Here is a 16,317-nt window from a genome sequence, read left to right as displayed (position 1 = left end):
TTTATACAATTTTTATCAATTATTTATGCAGATCTAACCAGTCTTATGATTGCATTGACTTTATGAAGATTTCATTAGAATTGCATCATTTTGCTCTTTAGTCAACGATTCCTCTTAATAAGCTAAAGAAAGAAACGCTTTTTTATTCCAAGTCTTGAGCTCTGATTTCCCCTATCAAATGGTGTCGACCATAAAGACGCTAGGGTTAACGCTTTAGTTTTCAATCAAACAAATCACAAAGTTTGCTATACAATGAAGTTCTATATTATATAGCTGATCCCATTCTCAATTGGTATTTCTAAAGCTAAAGCGTCTGCTCTAACTTCGTTTATGATTAAGCAAAAGAATATTCTAGCTAAATGTATCTGTGTTATCTTTATACATCTGCATCAACTTGTTTGTATCTACAAGTTAGTGTATGTGTCATTTATGTGTATCTATATGCATTTTATACCTATGATAAATATATATATATATTCAAGACATATTGTTATATATATAAAAGCGTATTTATATAATAATATGTATCTATATGTGACCATTTGTATCTATAAGAAATATATATCTTTATTTAATTATCATTATGCAATAATATGTATCTTTAGGTCTCTATCTACATCTATAAGTAACTATATGTACCCATAGATACACAACCTTTATCTATATTTAACAATATACACGTATATCGTAGGTGTCACTATATCTATCCATAAGTATCTATATTTAAGAATATGTATCTATAGGCACTTAGATACATTTATATACTTCCATATGTAACTGTATGTATCTCTAGATACACAATCTAGATGTGTCTAGATGATGTACATTAAGTCTGTGTCGCTCTATCGGCTGCCAGCCGAACAGAACTCGACAGTGCGTCTATATAGTGCTTACTTATAGATGATATCATGCCCCTAACAAAAGGTGTCTGACTAATTCTTATAAAAAATCGTAGAGCTGAAAAATTGTCTTTTCGTTTTTTTTTTCTTACTTTTTCAATTTTTGTGTTTTTTATTTGCTTTTCTTTTTCCATTTTTGGAATGCTTGCCCGGATTTCAACATTTAAGTGAATTTAATTGTTCATTAATTTACAAAACGAGTGATAAGCAAATTGTTTGCCCCTCGATCCGTCTCAGTCTGGGACTCGCGAGTCACAGTCCGATTCCCCGTCGTGAGTTTCCTCGATTTTAGTTTCAGTTTTCAGCATTCAGCTTGGCATACAAATTAATTTGCGTTCGGATTGGGATTGCGTAGCACGTACCGCATAGATCTTTAGCTGTAGATTAGTTGATTGTTTGTTTGGCATGCTTTTTTTCCATTAGTAATTGCCTGGCATAATTGTTCAGATTCAATTGAGATTTATGAAGCGACGCCGATGCATTCAATTAAAGCCATATTAATATGTGCTTTACACTTTCAATATTTTCACACCCGCTGAATCAGATAATTGATGTAAAAACTGTAAGCGAACAAAAGATATTATATATATATATATATATATATATATATATATATATATATATATATATATATATATATATATATATATATATATATACCCAGAATAATGCACGTTTTTATGAATAGAATTTGCTAGAATTTGTTGCATTAGCAAATAGTTTGTGTGAATGGGATTTTGAAGTGTCTGCAGATGCATTTTTGTGTATTTATTTGTGAGTTAGAAGTATTTTGAATATGTATGGTATAAGTATATAGATATATATAGCATAACAATAGAATATTAATAACAAGTTATAGATCTTTTTCTATGAAGCCAAAATCTCTCTCCTTCTCTCTCTCTATTTCTCTCTTTCTAATCTAACTAGCTACCTCCGGCAAGCGCTTCACTCTCCCAGTTCGAACTCTTGTTAGTCTTTTACTATATATATAAATATAGTATATATATATATATATATATATATATATATATATATATATATATATATATACACATATATATTAGAGTAACACAATTATTATATAAAGATCGTTTGCTAGAATTGCTCTTTGCTTATTCGCCCCACTCACATTTTTATATCGATTGGCGACATCGCTCCAGCCCGAGCTATTCTCTCGTTGTTTAAGTGTCTGCACCTCTTTTTCGCGTAATTGTTTTTGCTGGCGATGTCTGTGCAATCGTTGTTGCCACTGTGTTTCACCTGCAGCGGGCATTTGACCCTCGTCTTGTTGCTGCGTCTCCTGCGGGTAACTGTTTGGATAATCAATGTCAACGGCTTTGGAGCTGTGTCTAAAGGCATTCGACAGCGATTTATGCTGATGACGACGAAGCTGAGGCAGAGAATGGGGAGCAGGCTCTGATGGCTCCCACGCCATCTGCTGATATTTGTCTAGATGCCGCAAATGTTGCAGACCGTGGCGCAGTTGATGCTCAAACTGCAGACTCCAGACTGCGCTTTTATCGGGCTCCATTCCCTGCTGCTGTTGTTGTTGCTGTTCGGGCAACACCTTCTCCCCATGGACGAAGTATGTTTGGTCATTAGCGTTGGCCTCCAGGCTAAGCAGGCCAACCAACAGCCAGATCCGAAGCCAAAGCCACATCACGTTTCGCTGCATTTCGTTTTATTTTATTTAACGTTTCGCAATGCTTTCTAATTAATAGTTTTTTTTTATATTTTTTAATTAATTAAATTGCACAATTTTAAAGTTGCTGAACTTTATTTTGAATTTCAAGGTATATTTCGCAATTTGAATGTTTTTTATTAATGAATTTCGCACTTTTATTCTCTATTTTCTGTTTGATCTGTGTCTTCACAAATCAGGTGATATATTCATCATTTGGTTCTCCCTTCTCAATTTAAGCACAGCCACAGATGCATCTACACACATCTTTGTATACACGCACACGCACACAACACATATTGCTCGGGCAGCTGTACATTCGACCGCGTTCACACAACGTTTGATTTCGCCTTCAGCCTAGCAACTACTGAAGCGAACGCGGCGAAAGTTGGGCGGCTTATTAAAAGCGTTGCATCGAACAAGTCACAAAACACAAAACAGCTGTTTCTGGGAACCCAACATAAACACATAGAGCACGTGTATGTTGCCGCAGCAAGAGAGCGAAAGAGAGTGTGTATTCAAAGAGCGAAACTGTTCTGTTTGTGCGTGAGAGCCAAGTGAATGTTGCTGCACATTTTGTAACAAGAAGTGTCGGGTACCTAGGAGGATTGTTGCTAAGCGCAAGCCAAGCAACATGCTTGTACGAGAAACGTTGCTACCTAGGCAACTTATTCTAGAGCAACATGCTGCTAGGTGGAGTCGTATTTCAATTTTTGAAAAGTACGTTAATATAAAATTGAAGACTTTACAGAATATTAAAATAAATCGTGAAGAAAATAAAATAAATAACTAAATAATAACACTTCTATATATTTTAAGCCTCTATATATTTTAGCTTTTCTTTTGAAGTATTTTTCAACAATGCTGTTGCTCTTGCTGTTGATGTTGCTATCAATATATGTGTCTAAACATTTGCTAGCAACTTATTGCTGATATGTTGTATTGGATTAAGTTGTTATTGTTGTGCTTGTCAACGAGTCACACAGCTGTTTTTATGATTGATCGACTGAATTGGAAGCGTGCAGCGCGTGCAACGTGCAACGTGCATCGTGCTACCACCTGCCGCAGCCAGAGCCGCAACCATAGTCTCTGTTGATGAGGTGTTGCCCAGTCGTACTTAATTGCGTGTTGGCTGCGAGTCAGGCAAATCAATGCCCCAAACGCCTCTGGAATTTATAGAGGGGCAGCCACCGAGCAGTCGGGGAAGGGCGAGGCAGTTGGGCGCCCTGCCGCGTCGGCTGTTTGGCCTACGTGGAAAATTTATGTGGCCAGTTTGCGGTGGCCGCGCTTGGGGCATCTTTTGGGGCGTAGCAAGTAGCCAGGGTTATTGTTGCTGCAGCTCCCGCTGTTGCTGCATAATTGATAAATGTTTACAAATTATTATGTTGCACATGCAACAGCAACAGCGGCACCAGAAACAGCAGCCGAGGCCACCCAAGCAGAGACATGGGGCTACTGTCTGTTTTTTCCTTTTTCTCGATATTTTTTTTATATTTTGCATTGTTGCCGCGCTTTGCAGGTGCACGCGGCGTTGCCTTTTTTCAGCTGGCGCCAAACGCATTTCGCTGTTAATTAAAATGAATTTCTCAATGAGTTGCAGGCGGCACATAAAACGCTGCCAACAGCCCCAACTACAGCCACAGTACAACAAATGAAGATAAACACAGTAAAGGATCGTTAGAGAGAAAAATTTATATTAAAATAGGGTTTAGCTCATAGCAGGCTGCTGAGGGAAAAAAGCTCATGAAACAAATGTTTAAAAAGTACAAATAAATTTAAGTAAAATAAATATAGTTTTAAGCAAAATATTTAATTAAGAATGTCATTCATGAATTTTTAAAAAAATATTTTGTGTAAACAAAATGTTTGAAAAATTAAAAAAATGAACTTTTGTTAAATTCTATATTATTTATTTATATTTAAATATTTATTATTTATTTTAAATTTATTATTTATTTATTTTAAATATTAATATAGTTTTTTGTTTTTATTTTGATTTTTTTTTAATGACTTTAAAAGTTTAAAAGGATTTAAAATTATATACGATATTTATTTGTGTTTTTTTGTTTTAGTTTTTCTAGATTTCACAAGCTTGTGCTAGCTTTATTGTTTGCCATAGGCAGCTGGCACTGTAGCTCTAAGCAAGGTCAGCCAAATTAGATCGTGTAACTGCTGGAATGTGCCTGGCTAAGAACTTTTTCAATTGAAAATTGTAATGGAAATGAAATTTGCTGCTGCTGCTGCTGCCACTGATGAAGCAGATGAATCGAAATCGGAGTCAATGGCAGCAAGCGAAGAAGAATCGTAAAGTCTCCCAGTCACATCTGCAGACATATCAGCTGCTGGTGCTGTTCCCCTGAGCGTTTGCCATTAGCTTTGTTGGCTGGCATTGTTCTCGCATTTGGCCGCTTTCAATTTGCCTAAGTTGCCATTTGCATTGGCAGAAAGAGACTGATGAACACAAAAGACAGAGAAAGAGAGACAGAGCCAGAGAGGGCAGAGAGGGTAAGCAGCAGCTGCCGCAACCACAAAGACAGCCCGCAGACAAATATACATGAATTACAGATACAGAGATACACAGATACAGAATACAAATTCAATACAAAATGCAAATGAAGCAGAACCAAAAATGCGCCGCAAAATCATAAAAATCAAATTGAAAACGGCCCACGGTAGGGCCCAAAAGGGAGACGCGCTAACAACGAGGGCCAGGGGGGCGTGGCTGGCCTGCTAAATAATTGACATATCGAAATTGAAATCGTAATCGAAACCAAAGTCGAGGCACGCAGAAAAAAGGTGCAGCCAGAGCCTGAAAGTAAAAAGGGAACCAAATGCTAAAGAGCCTAATGAAAAGAAGGGTGAGCTACCCTCTTTAATGCCCTGCACCCTATGTGACCAGCGCGTTTCCGGCTAATTGTGCTCGCCACAGCGAACCATAAATAAATATCAATGTCAAAGTTCATGAATCTCTTCAGCTATGACAATTGGTAAACCAATTATGTTATAAAAAAGACAGCTAAAGCGCTTATCGCAACGTAATATACAAAAACAAAGCAAGCTCATGATATTGATGAATGATGATAATGATAATACATTCATATATATATATATATATATATAGAATATTTTTATATACATAGCTCAAGCGCTTACTAAACAATATGCAATAACAAACCAAGAAATGTTGCTGATGAAGGACAACAAATTGACTTAAGATAAACTAAAGTGCAGAGCCAAGTCTCAGTCATTTCATAAAGCATTGCCCAAGGCCAAGGCGGAAAAAGGGTGAAACAACGCAATTTCCGTTTGTTTGTATGTCTGTGTCTGTGTCTGTGTGTGTGGGGTAACTAAGGAGGGGTTACTGTAAGCGTCAGATAGAGGGCTAGCTGAGGATGTTGACTCAACATAGCAAGCAGAAGTCAAATATTTGGCATTTGTCTGTTTGGCTTGCTGCTTATGGGAAAAGTTGACGTTGAAAGGCTGAAAGGGTAGACAGCTAAAGGTCAAATCTAGCACAAATAGATGTGAGATGCAAATGAAGTAGATCAGATAAGATAGTTGCTCTACATGCTATATATGTATGTGGGAAGCATATTTCACTTGTCTTTTAGCTGGAGTCACAAGCTTGAACAGCAGTGGGAATTGTGCTTTAGCTATGCTCGAGATAATTTGATGAGAAGTTGATATTTGAAATCAGAAAAACTTTAAGATTTAGAAGAGGCGTAAGATTTTTTATCGAAACTAAACTAATTTTATATAGACATAAATATTTGATTACAGCAAAGATCAAATATTTACAAAGCTAACTTTCATCATAATTTTTATGATGCATTTTTTTTTCAGATTTTTATGATTGTTTTATGCTCTGTTAAAATTTTAACTGCTTAAGTCTGCTTTATATATAATATTATGCCAAATTAATTAAACTAAAATTATTATAAAAAATTTGTTATGTATTCGATATAATATATAATTTCTACTTAATTATATATTAAATTTAAAAACAAAAAAAATTTAATTTTAAATTTAAAATTTCTAAGCTTCAAAGACTATCTACCAATAATTTTTTCAAGTGTTCTTTATCTTGCATTGGTTTTATGATTTTCGATACAATGTGCTTTTATGAAACCCGATTCGAAAAGGCTGCCACAAGGAATCTGGAATCTCAAGGGGCAGCTTTTACGAGGCATTCCTCGGAATCGCAGTTCGACTGCTTTTTCAGTTGAAAAGAAATATGTAAATAGTCGGAGAATGCAAACAAAGGCCGAACGCAGCTGATGCAGCAGCAGCAGCAGATGCTGAATGCTAAATAGAAGACCCAATGACCTAATGAATGCAACTGCAACTGCAACAGTTGGTGGCATGCCCCCATAATGGGGTGGCATTGCAATTGGAATACGAATAGGAATTGGAGTTCAACTTGTACGAGCTGCCACACCTGGGGGGCTCATTAAAGGAGCTAGTAGCCCATTAAAGCGGCATTCGCAGCGTTGAAAGCCAATGCCGACGGCAATTAGCGCAGCGGCTGTGCCACCAAGCGGGCGACAGAGGGGGAGCTGGACTAAAAATGGAAATGCTGTTGCTTAAGCTGCGGCATGTGAGAAATTTAGAAGGGGCCATTGGCAGCATTCTTTTTATTTTTATAGCTCGCGTCCGTCACGTAATTGAGTTACAATCATAGATGTGAGACAAAAGAGAGAGAGAGAGAGAGAGAAAGAAGGGAGAAAGAGACAGAATTAATGGTAGATTGCTTTCTTTGTTTATGATGAGTATTAGCAGCGGGTGATTGTTGCATAAGACGAAAATTAATTGCGATTGAAGATTTTGCAATTGGAAAGTAAGAAAATTCAAGTTGACTGAAATTAAAGTTTATAATAAACATAACGTGTATAAAATAAACTTTAGTAAGTTATCTGCATCAAAAATTTAGCTGCACAAAAGAACCATGAAATTTTAGCATTTCTTTCCTTTTTATTAATATATATTCATACATCTAAAATCTGTTGCTAGAAAGAAGCAAACAAATTTAAGCAAATATTCTGGATTATATATGAAGTCTGTTCAAAGAACTTCAAGTTTTTTTTTTTTTTTTTTTTAATTATTTTTTTATTCATGAATATTTATTTTGTTTCTTTTAAAGTTATACTCATTCGTATTGTACAATCCTTAAAGCATTTCCAAAAATAATTGTTCGAGTACCTTTTGAATACACCTCGTACGCATATAAATTCTTGTCAGAAATATATATACACGACACAGAACTAAAGAATTCAATGCAAATATAATTCACAATTTTAATCATCATATTATTTTAAGCTAGCTTAAATGTAAGTTAAATTTTTTTGCCATAATCTTTAATAACTTCATTGCAGCATACAAATAAACTGGCAGATTAAGTTAAGCTGGATATGCGCAGCTCAACCCACAGCCAGGCGAACGTCTTCATTTGACCCCTTTGCATAGACCTGACATAGAACATAAAGGCGTCTTTATTGTTCGCATTTTGTTAGTCCGTTAAGCATAGAATGCTCCATCCGTTTATTATAATGCGGAATATGCATGTGTGCGGCTACAATTTGTAAGCCGAATAAACAATTTGGCCAATTCGAGTTAATAGCCACGTTCAAACAATAAGCCATAACGGGCGATGGAAAAGTGTGTGTGGAATGACCTATAAAAAGAGTTAGTCAAAGCCAGGTAGACAAATCGAGACGTGCTCGGCTTATGGCCAAAAATTGAAATTGGCTTCCACTTTGCCCAATGCCCGGATGGCCAAAGGAGGCGTGGCCTGCAGATCACATGGCTCATAGATCGGGAAAGAACAAGCTGAAGGCAAAAGAGGGTCACAGAAGTGATCCGAGCTGAATTCGTGGCAGCCTCTCGACTTGTTAGGGGCGTGGCAACTGGGCATTGTCTAACTAATTGGATTAGTTTTCATGCCTAACCAGGCAAAAAATCGGCTGCGGCAGCGGCTCGGCTTGAGGTCTCGCACACCTTTCAGGTAGGTAAGGCACAGAGAAGGGCGCATTTTGCTGACTCTACATTTTGGGTTGTAAAAATAAACAGGATATTCTTGTTCAACATCGGCATCGGCATCTTCTATCTGTAATCAATGTAAACAAGCAGCCCATAGCAACAACAATAACAATTCCAGCAAGTCATTTCAATTTGTTGCACCTTTTCATTTTGGTTTTATTACTCGTTGATTTTTTGTTAACGATAACAAAAAAAGTCGACAAAGGGAGTGAGACGAAATAATTTGAGTGCATTTTAAGTGAAATTAAATGAAAATTACTTTCCTTTCAAAACATTACGTGCAACGAGATGAAAACACAATCAAAGAACTGACTTTGACTAAGAAATTGATTCAGATTTCACATCAAACTGAAACTTTAAGAACATTACAAAATTTGTTAATGCAATTCTGAAATCAAATTTGATTTTTAAAAATATTATCAAATATTGTTTTAAAACTGATTTTTCTGTGCCTACTAAGCCCGCCAATGTTGAGCTTCTGGCACCGTAAATAAAGTACATTTTCCTGATTAAGTAACGCTGTAAATATTGTTCAAGCATAGAGCAGAGCAAAGCAGATCAGATTTAAGCAGCAACAGACGCGTTCAAAAACTTTGACTTCAAAATTAAATGAAAGTTTATGCTAAAAAATATTTGCCCAACAAATTAAATTTCTTGCGGCAAAAAGTTGGCAGCTGCCGACGTCGTCGTCCACATCGTCCACGTCGTGCGCTGGCATGAGACGCGCAGAGGGAGGCCCACAATTTAATTGTGCGAGCAAGTTTTTTTTAGCGCTAGAAAAGTACCACAAAGTGTTGAAATTATTTGACAGCGAAAATTATAAAAAATGGTTCTAAAAACAAAAAATTCTAGAAAGCAAAAAATGCAATAATCAAAAGAAACGAGCGAGCGAAGGTTCAGAGTAAGAGGGTCAAGGTTCTCTGTAAAGAAATGGCACTATATATTATATCAATAATTTATCAAATATATTGTCTAATAGGAAATGAATTTACTGCTCTGCATGATTCAATAAATAAATAAAAAAACGTACCACAACCAACAATTTCCACACTTAGGAAAAAAATGCTGAATATGTCGAGAAGTACAAAAAAATAAGCCACGAGCAAATCAAATCAACGCAAAATTACATGAAATATCTTTTCAGCTCGAATTTTTCTTTTCGTGGTTTTTCCACACTCAAAAAAAAAAAAAAGAAAAAGCTGAAATCAGTGACATTTATGAGGACGATGACGGAGTAGGAAAACTTGCATTGCAGTCACATTCAGACTTGGCACTCAGCAAACTGAACGCACTCAAACAATGTCACACACACACACACACACAGACACACGCATGCATAGAGAGTATCTTCTACACATATGCCATGAGCTCATGCAGAAGAATTGTTCTTGAACAAAACTCAATGATGCGCGCCACGAACAACGAGCAAAACGACTAAAAAATAGTGTAAAAATCGAGAAAACTAATAAAATGATGGACTATGAAGTGCCCTAGAAAAATGTATGTAAAAAATATTTAATTCAATAATCAATAATTAATTTAATCAAGCAGTCAAAACAATATACAATTTGTTAACAAATTACTGAACGAATTGATGCTGCTTAGTGTAAATTGGAATAAGTTAGATAGTCTTGGAAATAAATTCTGGCAATATAAATATATACAAAATTTAGTAAAAATAAAAAACATCTTATGACATGACAAACAAGTTTCATGTAGTAAAGTGTATTTATATGAATATATTGGAATATATCGTATTATTATTATATATTGGAAAATTTATATATGACTAAAAGTGTAGAAAACTTCAATATTATCAACACGATATGCTCAAACAATTTTATGTAGTATAGTGTGTTTAGAAGCCATACAAAATTCTGATAATGATTTGTTGATAATAAATACAATTAATTTGGAATATTTTATTCGAAATTAGACTACAAATTTATGCTTGAGTAACATTGCAAAGTTTTATGTTGGCTACTGTAAATATTTCAATAGTTTTTTCTTCCTGTACTCCTCATGCCTAAACAAAATCTAGCCTCAAGTCGCGCATAGCCTACAGCTGCATCAACTACTGGGTATCTGTAAGTGATAGAGAAGGCTGCTAAAATTGTGTGCTGCATTTTGGAGAAGTGCAATCGGGCGGTGATTGCGGCAGTTCAGTGTCTATAGAAACACAGAAGTGTGTGTGTAGGTGTGTGTGTGTGTGTGTGTGCGCCAAAAGAACTCATCACTGAAGTGGCAATAACGAGTGTTGACGGTTATATTGAAACACAAACTGTTGCCCACGCTCCCTGCCTCGGAAGTCCTTCAATCTGCAGCCTCGACTGGCATCAAAGGCAGGCCAATTGCTATTGCCACAATTTGTGGCATAGATGCAAAAACAAAAAAAAACATAAAAAATAGAGTGAAAAAAGCTTGGCTCCAAGTGCCTTACTCAATGCTCGCGTGTGGCTTATCACGTTGTGCTACCAATTTTAATTGGACAACGAAGTTGGTGAGGGAAAAGGCGACTGAATACTCTCTGAATAGCTCTTATCACTAGCTAAATAATTAATCAAGCCAAAACAAAAGCTTTCCCTCTCTTAGCCTCGCTATTACTCTATCTCACTCTCTCCTATTCTGTGTCGACTGTCACGCCCAGGAAGTGACAGTTGCGAGGCGAACGTCAACGCGACATCGTGTGAAGCGCCAGTTGATTAATGAGCTGCGATGGCAGCCGCTTAGGCCAAGACCAGGAGTAGGTCGAGTAGCTGCCACCTACGATAGCGGCGGAGACACAACGGGTTAGAGGAGAAATAAAAACAGCAGGATTTATCAGCTGAGGTGCTGTCTTGCCCACCGGTAACTGGGGAAATGAGCTGCTGGTTACGTGACCGAAGCTTCAAGAGATAAGCGACACTGGAATATAGAAAGAGAGTGAGACAGGGAGAGAGAGAGAGAGTAGTTTGAGGAGGAACTGTCTCAGGTGCTACTCTGAAGGATTGCATTAGGAAGCAGGCTGTCTGAGCTGGGATTTAGCTGTTGGAAGCCACTGACAGATCGTTGCTAAATCAGAAATTAAGTTAACAAGGTTAGCCATAGAGGGCAAAGCTTGAAGGCGCCCAGCACAAGCAAGCTAGAAGCGAGGCAAGTTTAGAGAAGATTTTAATTTTATTACAATATGTTCTTTAAGCTTGGTTAGGGTCATATATTTGCCATTATTAGGTCATATATTCTGCGAATCAGTTTAAGCAAAGATTGATTGGTTCATTGGAACTAGTGAACCAACTGGCTGATTCATGAACGATTCACTTCAGTTGATCATTTCTATTTCTCAAATATTCAAACACTCATCGAAGCTATACATCTTCAACATCATTTGATATGTGTTCTCTTATATAGCATTATGTATATTCAACATCTTAAATTGTAAGCTGCTTAAATCAGTATTTCGCTCAACCGCAAATGTAAATCAATATCGAATACTAGCCAAGTGTATGCATGGCCTATTCATATTTGGAAAATTTGAATCAAATTAATTCCTGTTGCTGGCCGGCATTCAATGTTCGGCGAGCAACTAAATCTAGTTAGTTAAATCTACCATTGAAATGGGAGCTCAGTGTATGAAGCACTCTTGAATGAGCATTGCTATCCGACGCACAGACATCAATCATGTTCCGAATCACGCAGGATATTCATGGCAACCTAATCAACTCATCAGATGGCATTCCACACCACATTCCACTTCCTTTACTCAATGGCAGTCCCTCCTCTGTCCCTCTGTCTCTCACTTCTACGCTTTCAGCATAATCGCACGTAGCACATGGCGTATGAGGATTTTGTTTTTACACTCGCTAACAAAAATTGCGTGTTGACGGGCTCGACTAAAGCGAAATTAAGCTGCTTCTGTTACTGTTGCTGTAGTTGAAGCTGTTGCTTTTGCATGCAGTCGAAATTGAAATGCATAACAGATTCGCAGCGAAAACGTTTTGCCACACCAACACCACCAGCAATGCCAACAACAATAATCACTGCCACAAATCAAATCAAATTACAACTCAGCAGAGTAACTGCTACATTTGTTAGTCGCAGTCGCAATCACAGTTCCCAACTAGTGAGGAGTGCAGGAAAAGTCGTGACACGAAGCAGCCTAACATTTATTAAGTATTATTAAGTAAGTGTAATCACAACTTATATGGGAATGTAGACATGTTGTATAATATATATAAAATATAAATAAATTTTCATATTTCATAAGTTTTAACTTTCAAGAGTGTCACGATTTTTTGGGAGTTTGCCTTATTGCTAGTTTCTTGAAAGTGCAATTATAAAATAAAATATCAAATCGTAATTATAACTAGAATTTGTGTTATATGAAGTATCGATAACATAGCTAAAGGCTTACCATATCTAATATGAGAGCGTCTCTTAGAATATAACATATGACAGATCATATTGTATATGTGGTATGTTATATAGATCTTTAATATATTTTATATATTTTTAGTATACAGGTCTATCTGCTTCATTCAATAATATCTATCATACAAATATCAATCCAAGCATTTAGAAATTAATATTCAATAACTTGAAGAGTTTGTTGAATACGGATAAGATTCTTAGACCAAGTCGCAGCTAGAAGAAGCTATCACAGTTCAGCTCAGTAAATCATTTTTACTACAACTAGAAGAAAAGCCACCGCAGCTAATAAGCCTAGTAGATTCGTCTACTTCAAGACTTCTAAAAATTTGTCATTTATATACACCTAACCTGCTTCATTATATCAGTCTACATTTGACTCGTGACTCACGTGGCTGGACACGCTGCACATCTCTGGCTACAATAGCGAACAATTCAATTTCAATGCAACTCAATTGCAATTGCAATTGAAATTTAATTTCGATAGATTTTTCAGTATATTTTCTAGCTGCAGTTTCCAACAGTTTTTCACTATTTTCCATCATTTTTTGGTATTTTATGCGAAATCTGATTTGTGCCACGCCCACGCAGAGAAGAGTTTTTGTAGCAAGTGTTTGCGTTTGCATTTTTCAAGCGTACGTGACCCATTTTCTTCTTTTTTTTTATGGCATATACATATGTATCTAGTTTATGCATATATATCCATATATATATATATACATTTTGGAGGCCCTTTTTTAACGCTTGAGTAATCAAAAAATTGCACTGCAAATGCAGCTGACGCTTTTTCTAAACACTTGTGCCCCATGCTGTGGCACACACATTCAGCCAGTTGCAAGTGGCTTTAAAGCAATTTGATTTGATGTGCCTTGTGCATTGAGCGATAAAACACTCGCAGTGGACTCTATCAAAATGTGTCGACGACTACAACTGCGACTGCGATTCCAATTCCAATTCCCATTTCGAGAACAATTTGGAAACTATTTCACGCTGAATTGCAGGCGATCCATCTTTCAATTGAGTTTTACCACTTGGCGCAACAAATTACGCGAACGACAGCAGTTGAAACTACGCTTTAAAGGAATTTGCATTTGATGTGTTATCGATAACATACAGAGTTTGTTTAACAGGCAAATTAAAGAATTATTTTATTATAATAAATAAATAAATAAATGTTTTTAGTCAATTAATCAATTTGTTTTGTGAGTGAATTCTATCGATGCTATCGAAGTCGATCAGAGTAAAGTATTTCAGAAAATTTAGAATAGAATAATAAATAGTTTAATTCAAGCTTTCTGTATATAAGTAAATAATTTTATGTGTTTATTGACTTCGCTGAAAACAGAATAAAACTGATCGATCTTATATTAATCGATACATTTTGAATATTGACAAAATTTTTAAATGCATTTATAATTAAAACTAATTTCATGCTAAAGGGGAGCATTTCTAAGTATAATTTTACTTTCTTGAAAAAAAGTTTTCTTTATCGATCTTATATCTATCGATAACTCTTGAATATTGGTATTTTTTATATGAGTTGAAACGCAAAATGAATTTCAAATTACAGAAAAATATATCCAAGTAAATTTGTACTCAAAAGATAACAGACAGACGGCCAGAGCTCAATCTACTCGACAAGTCGATCAGTCCTGATCAAGAATATATGAAATGAAATACTAAATACCATTAACATTATTACTTATATTTAAAGTCCTTCAAGAATAATTTATTACTTCTCATCTGTTTTTATTTTAATATATATATAAACTGCCATTTTTGCTGGCAATTTTACACTTTCCACAATTACTAGAAATATATATTAAGCTCTGCTCAGCAGAAATTCAATCAAAGAAAAATAATTAAATATTCATGCAACGCAATCAGCAGATCATGTGGCAAGTCGTGACGCAAAGAGTAACACAGACCACGTGGCGTATGCGTAACATGAAAACCTTTAAGTTTATACAATTTTTGCATTGTTTTTTTTTTTTTTTGGTATATTTATATTTACTGTTTTATTTGTATTTCTCGTATTTTTTGAATACTCAGATTACTTAGCGCAGAGACTGAAATTAATTAAAGCAAACTGAAACATGACACGCACTCAACTGCATGGCTAATAAGCCCGCAGCCCGCAGCCCACAGCCCGCAGTTCCTACTTGGCCACGGTAATTGCCAACGCCTCGGTTTGCCTCGCCTCGTCGAGCACGTGCCAAGCCTCTCTGGGGCCGTGTGGGCGTGACCAGGACACTCCCTGTCAAGCTGAGGCTCAGGCTGACTCTGATGTCGGTACAAGCATTATGATGGCATTTACACTTCAGCTGGTGAGGTCTGAGGATTAGAAGGCTCTCAGGACTTTGCCACTCATAAGCTGCACGCAAAAAAGGCTTACGAGCTAGCAACATGTATGTATGGAGCCTTAACTGGAACTGGAACTGAAGCAGAAGCTGAAGCTGCAGCCTGACCAATACTGACCCACACACATAGAGAGACAGCTTAAATTCCTTGCTCAGCTTTAAATGTTCAGCTATGCAAATAAATCCGAGTCGTGAACCAAAACTCAATTTGCAAAATGCAGCAGCTGCAGCTGCTGCCTGTCCACCATCGAGAACGTCTAACATGTGGCAAGTCTGTGCTGGCAGTCCAGGCAGCACTCAAGCCACGCCCCCAAGCCAAAATCCACCAGGCTTCCTCCCACCCCAAAAAAAAAAAATGGCGACAAACTGCGTCGCAGTTTTTGTTTGTTTGCCTTGCGAACGAACGCAGCAAGTGAAGGCCAAAAGGATGCAGCAGACGAAGTGAGCCCATATGGGGGAAGCAGAGTGAGACGACGCGACTGCGAAATAGAGGTATCTGAAGGCGGCACAGGAGTAAGCACAACGTCATGCTGAGCATGCACTAGACCCACACTCAGCAACAACAAAAACACAGCGAAATTTTCAATTATTTAGAAGACGCGCAGAAATGCTCTACAAAAGGCTAGATAAAGATTTTGTGCAGACTGCAATAAATTATATATTTCTTTGGATTGAAAAGATAATTGTTTGGTAGATTGATTTTGAAATTAATATATAAATAACAATATATATCTTAAAATGGGAATATGCTCTGTATGTAAGTTAAATTAATATTGGCAAAAAATTATATTAAAACTAAGAACTGATGCAAAGTTTTAAATTTGCAAGTCTTCAGCTTTGCAATTAGAATAGGTTTCCATTTAAATACCTATGACCTAAGCTTAAAGAGAATCTAAAATTTGTCGAACTCTCTGGGCCATACACTTAATGTTTCAAA

The 16,317-nt window shown here is 36.5% G+C and overlaps 1 protein-coding gene across 3 annotated transcripts in view; it reads right to left on the bottom strand.

Moving 5' to 3' along the window:
- LOC111591960 overlaps nt 1-16,317 on the bottom strand; it is a 77,983-nt gene that overhangs the window by 43,703 nt on the left and 17,963 nt on the right. The window contains exon 1 of one of the 3 annotated variants that reach the window (XM_023303903.2): nt 2,029-2,592. The exons of the other annotated variants lie outside the window; for them this stretch is intronic. Coding sequence (XP_023159671.2) covers nt 2,029-2,574 — 546 coding nt within the window. The 5' untranslated portion in view covers nt 2,575-2,592. Of the gene's footprint in view, nt 1-2,028; nt 2,593-16,317 lie in introns of those variants that run through there. 3 annotated transcript variants of the gene reach the window in all.

This window comes from Drosophila hydei, unplaced genomic scaffold, assembly GCF_003285905.1.
Source record: "Drosophila hydei strain 15085-1641.00,03,60 unplaced genomic scaffold, DhydRS2 tig00000172-arrow-pilon, whole genome shotgun sequence".
In the NCBI taxonomy this organism is placed as follows: Eukaryota; Metazoa; Arthropoda; class Insecta; order Diptera; family Drosophilidae; genus Drosophila; species Drosophila hydei.
This window is presented reverse-complemented; position numbering and strand designations above follow the sequence as displayed.